Consider the following 5,237-nt stretch of genomic DNA (forward strand, 5'->3'; position numbering starts at 1 on the left):
AAAGGAGGGCCGCGCTCCGCCCCCGCCGCCCGCGCGGGGAGGCGCCACGCCGCTCGCTCTGATTGGTCAGCTCTTTCGCTCAGCCCAATCAGCTCCTCCCGCGGGAGGGTTCAGGGCGGAGACGTCACTGAGTGTAGCCCAATGAGAGAGCGAGGCCGAGCAGCGGGCGGGCGGGGATTGGCCGGCCGCTGTGCTGGCGCGACGCGATTGGCTGTGCCCGCGGAGGGTGCGGAAGCGCGCTGGGCTGAGGGCGGCGGTGCGAGCGGCGCGATGCGGGGCGGCCGCCGCCTCTTCCCGCTGCTGCTCCTGGCGCTGCTGCCGGGCCTTTGTCGCGGCGGGGAGCCGGCACCGGGCGCTGTGACGTGCGGCTCGGTGCTGAAGCTGCTCAACACCCGCCACAGCGTGCGGCTGCACTCGCACGAGGTCAAGTACGGCTCCGGTGAGCAGAGGCGGGGGGAGCCGCGCTGAAGGGCCGGGGAGCGGGGAGGCTGGAAAATGGCGGGAGCTGGGAAGCGCGGGGGGCCAGGCAGTGAGAAGGGGCAGGGACCGGGGGGGGATAGGCGGTGAGGGGAGCGGGGAATTGTCGGGATGGCCGGGAAATGGCGGGTGAGGGGCAAGCAGCGAGGGGTGTCAGGGAAGGAGGAGGAGGTGAGAGGCTGCTGAGGTTCGTGTCCCTGGTGCGGAAGGAGCAGCAGGCCGGGGATGTCCCACGGTGACAGGAATGCTTTGCCCTCAGCCGTGAGGTGAGCCCTGCTCTGTGTCTGGGGCCTCAGCTGTACCTTCCCAGGGTCCCTTCTGGCAAGAAGGGTGCTGGTTTGTTTGGGGATGCAAAGTAGTCTTTTTGAGAAAGGCAGGATGGTGGGAACAGAATCCAGCATGGATCAGATTTTCTTCTCATGTGTTCACCACGAATTTTGACAGTTTGCATCTCCTGACACACGCTGTGTTTAATGTCTTCAGTCTGAAAGATTTGATGCCTACCTTCCCACTGCAGTCAGTAAACTGACTGCAAGAATTAAGCATCTCTTCAACATGAAGAGAGGAGAACATTACAGAAAATCTATTTAGCTTATTTTTCAGGACTTTTTGAACCGGGTAAGTGGGTTACCTCTCCTGCCATTTGATTCCATTCAAACAGGAAGCGGGCAGCAGTCAGTGACAGGAGTTGAAGCTTCAGATGATGCCAACAGTTACTGGAGGATTCGTGGGAAGAGTGATGGCAGTTGCCAGCGTGGAACACCAGTGAAATGTGGGCAAGCTATCCGACTTACCCACGTGAACACAGGAAAAAATTTACACACTCACCACTTCCCATCACCGCTCTCCAATAATCAAGTGAGTTGTTTTAAATCTTAAGCTTTGGTGTAAGTCGTGTGTGCCATTGTCAATATTCTCTCCACTTTTCATGTTTTTGAAGAATCAGGCTTGAGTACCAGCTGTCAGAAACAATATGTCTGTGCATATCCAGAGTTCAAGTATATGCTTTTCTGCATTTTGGAATAATGTATCTAAGTTCTTGACAGTGGTAAAATGTAACATGTATCAGTATTTCATTTTATTTTTCTTAAATATGCATTTTTTTTCATTCTGCACCGTTGCTACTGGGAAGACTGTTCTGAAATGTTTAGCACTTTCAAGGTGCTGAACTTGAAAGTGGGAATCTTCATCAACATTGTGAAGACTGCTCTAGAGCAAGGCAGTGAGTTGTGTTCGAACACTAGGCATTCCTATATCCAAGTTCCTTGGTGATCCAATCTATTAGTCTATGTCATCTTCTCATAATCCCTGTTTTAGTTCTTTTTAAATCTGTTTTAGTTCTTTTTAAATCTGTTTTAGTTCTTTTTAAATCTGTTTTAGTTCTTTTTAAATCTGTTTTAGTTCTTTTTAAATCTGTTTTAGTTCTTTTTTTATCTGTTTTAGTTCTTACTTATCTGTTTTTCACAGGAAACATTATTCTGCTCTAACAAGTATCTGTATTTATTGTTTTGTACATATCTAGGAGAGTGTGCTTTTTTACTGTAATTTGGCCACAGTCTTGCCCTTGAACAAATGCTTCTCTGAGATTGAAAATCTCTTAAAATAAGTAATGCAAATTACTTGGAAGTTTGTCATTAGTAGTAATTTTAGTCTTCTGGTCATTACTGTCAAAGTTGGAAGACCTGACTCTGAAAAAGGTTCATCTTTTACCGTGAGTGGTTGAAGCTATAAGGTACATTCTGTAGAGTGTCTAGATGAGCTGGTTATTGAAACAAAAGAAGTGATGGGAAAATAGCATTTCAGAAGAATTTACTCCAAAACCTCCCACCAAATCTCATTTTTCAGTTTAGACAATGGGTATAATGTTGTCATTAATATAAAAATTCAGTGTCATTAATATAAAAGTTCAGTGACTTTCATAGTGCTTGTCTCTGCTGTGTGTTTGCACAGGATATAAATGAAAGGAAGGTCTGCATGACCTTTCAGAGATTGACAGGACTGTGACTTACAACATCACTGAAATAATGATGTAGTTATGAAAACCAGCTTTCATTTCATATTCTTAACAGAAATTGGATTTTCAATTAGCACGTTGTCTTTCACACTTTTTTGGACTACATAAACTTGAATTAACATGACCCTAAAATTTTAGGTTGCTAGGTACCAACTATTGCAGTTCTGTTTTCAGGTTGTTCATTGCTTCTAGTTATCAGATTTTTAAGAATTAAAGGCTGTCTTGAGTCCTAAACAGTTGGAGCTTAGCCTGTCTGGTTTCTGCAGATGCTTGGAATTACTTCTGGTGCATAATGTCATCTAATATCTTAACTTTTGTTTTAGCAGAAATTAATTTTCTTTTACTTTTCAGGGTGTTTTTTGAGGTGTTTGGGGTTTTTTTAAGAGGTATTCATCTGTCTGTCTGAAGAAAGAGTGTAAACCACAATAGTTGTTGGTCCAATTGTAAGCTTGGTATAATTAAATAAAAAAGGAGTATGATTACTTAATATGCTAAATTGTTGCCATGTTGTGATAAAAACACTGAAAACAATTGTTGCCATGGTAGCTGTGAAGATGGTCATACTACAAACCTGAATGTCTACAGTTGCAAACTTTTTTGCATGAGGAAAGTTGGTATCAGCAGTAGTGTTGTTTCTTTTGAGCTTTTGCTCAGCGAGGTTCTTCTGATCTCTCTGCTCAGTTCCTCTTTCATTTAATTTGTAATGTATGTTGGGTTTTGTTGGCACTTTTTTCTCAGATGACATGTTGGAGTTGTTGGCACTTTGTGTTCAGATTGTCACCATAGAAAGTTACTGCTCCTGGATTTGGTAACTTGACAAAGCAACACTGTTCCTTTCCTCTCCATCCTTGCCTTTAAAGCCTGCTGACTTTGTGGTTGATATTTTTGTGTGTGTGTGTCGGAGGTGTTTGCTTACATTTTCACTTCAGGAGGTTTGTGTCTCTAACAGGAAGTAAGTGCCTTTGGTGATGATGGCGAAGGAGATGACCTGGATATATGGATCGTGCAATGCAGTGGGACTTACTGGGAGCGGGAGGACGCGGTGCGCTTCAAGCACGTGGGAACTGAGGTGTTCCTTTCAATAACAGGGGAACAGTATGGCCACCCCATTAGAGGCCAACGGGAAGTTCATGGCATGCCTACTGCTAACCATCACAACTATTGGAAAGCAATGGAGGGGATCTTCATCAAACCCAGTATGGACCCTGCAAAACATGATGAGCTCTGAATTGACAAAGAACCCAAAATGCTTCAGCTTGCTCCGATGTTTGGAGGTGCTTGTCCGTGGTCTCTTATAAGTCCTGCCTTGCCTAAGTGACTGACTTTCTGTATTACTGAAGGGCATTAGTTCATTCTAGGAATGCAGCACTTCTGTGGGGAATGACATCTGCCAGGTTCAGCTATTGGAATTCATTTGACAAATTCCTTTCTGAATTTTCAAGTTCAATTGGTGAAACTAGTTCATACATCTCTTAGTTCTGGCTGTGATTTGTTTTGCTTGTTACATTTTCTCAAATTCAAAAGAAATGGAAAAATGGAAGTAGTACATTTCTGTAACCCCCAGTACCATACAACTTTGTATTTTATAATCACGTTCCAATTATAATTAAATATTTGGAAACTGATTCCTAGTTCTTAGGAACAGAAAGTTAATAATGAGTAAGTCTAGAAAGGGAAAAACAGTTCTCAAATATGTTGGCTTTTGAATGGCTTGAAGTCAGCTCTTTGACCTTCCAGAAAACATTTGAAAATTGTTTCCAGTGACTGTTATGAGTTTCATTGGAAGAGCTGAAAATACTGTATGTTGGAGTAAGAAGGCAAAAGTTTTAATTTATTCACTTTCTCCAAGAAGTTCAGAATTTCTGGTAATGGTGATACTGCTGATTGTGAAATGGTTAAGACTGCTCTGCTCTGTGAACTCATGCAGAAAGCTACTTTTTTTTATTAATATTAGAATTTTATAAAATTCCATGTAGTGTGAAGGAACAGTTGAATTTGATTTATGTTATACTTGCATGTTACTCTGCAGGATCAGTATGAGGATCCAGATGAATAAATGGTGGGGTGTATAGCCATGTGAGGTTTTTTGTGTAAATCCAGAAGAGAAAAAAGGATCTTAGACAGTGTTTTGGTCCTGGATTTTTGATAGAATGGTATGCTCTCGAGTGCTTGCAAGGAACCTTCACTGAACGAGTTATTAGTTTCCGTGTTCCTCCCCCTCTGTGAAGAGAATAAAACTAATTCTTGAATGTGTTTGTTACATGGTGTTACTGGAAATACCAATTAAAGTTCAAAGTACCATACATTTTCTACTTGCTTTAAACAGAAAAGCTCACAAAATCAGTGTGACAGCTTGGGTTCAGGTGTTCTTGTCTCCATGTGCAAATAGTTTACTGATTATGGTCTTAATTAGTCAATCAGTTAAAGAAGCAGGAAACTGATTTACTGCTCCAGTCATGTGCTGCAGCGTTTGAAAGTGTTGTGGTGAGAAGGTGCAACAGGCAACTGCAGTTAACTTTATAAATACACCTGCTGATACGTGCTTTGTGCTCTGTGGTGCCTGGTGCAGTTGTGCCCTACACGCTGGCTTCAGTTTTTATTTAAGTGGTTACTGCTTGTGAAGATCCTTCATACCCTGTGGAACAAGGGGCCTCTCTGACAATTGTTTGGCATACTTGGTTATTTTTCTTCAAGGAAAAAGGTAAGACTGTTTTTCTATGAATCTTAGTTGCATGTGGGTATTGAA

At 42.9% G+C, this 5,237-nt stretch overlaps 1 protein-coding gene across 1 annotated transcript; it reads left to right on the top strand.

Annotated features, from left to right (window-relative positions):
- Positions 1 to 230: 230 nt before the first annotated feature.
- Positions 231 to 4,794, top strand: SDF2L1 (stromal cell derived factor 2 like 1). Its single transcript, XM_051634484.1, has 3 exons — positions 231 to 439; positions 1,139 to 1,335; positions 3,441 to 4,794. Exons 1-3 carry the CDS (start codon positions 271 to 273, stop codon positions 3,717 to 3,719), a joined length of 645 nt encoding a protein of 214 aa, XP_051490444.1. The 5' UTR covers positions 231 to 270; the 3' UTR covers positions 3,720 to 4,794.
- Positions 4,795 to 5,237: the final 443 nt, after the last annotated feature.

This window comes from Apus apus, chromosome 16, assembly GCF_020740795.1.
Source record: "Apus apus isolate bApuApu2 chromosome 16, bApuApu2.pri.cur, whole genome shotgun sequence".
Lineage (NCBI taxonomy): Eukaryota > Metazoa > Chordata > Aves > Apodiformes > Apodidae > Apus > Apus apus.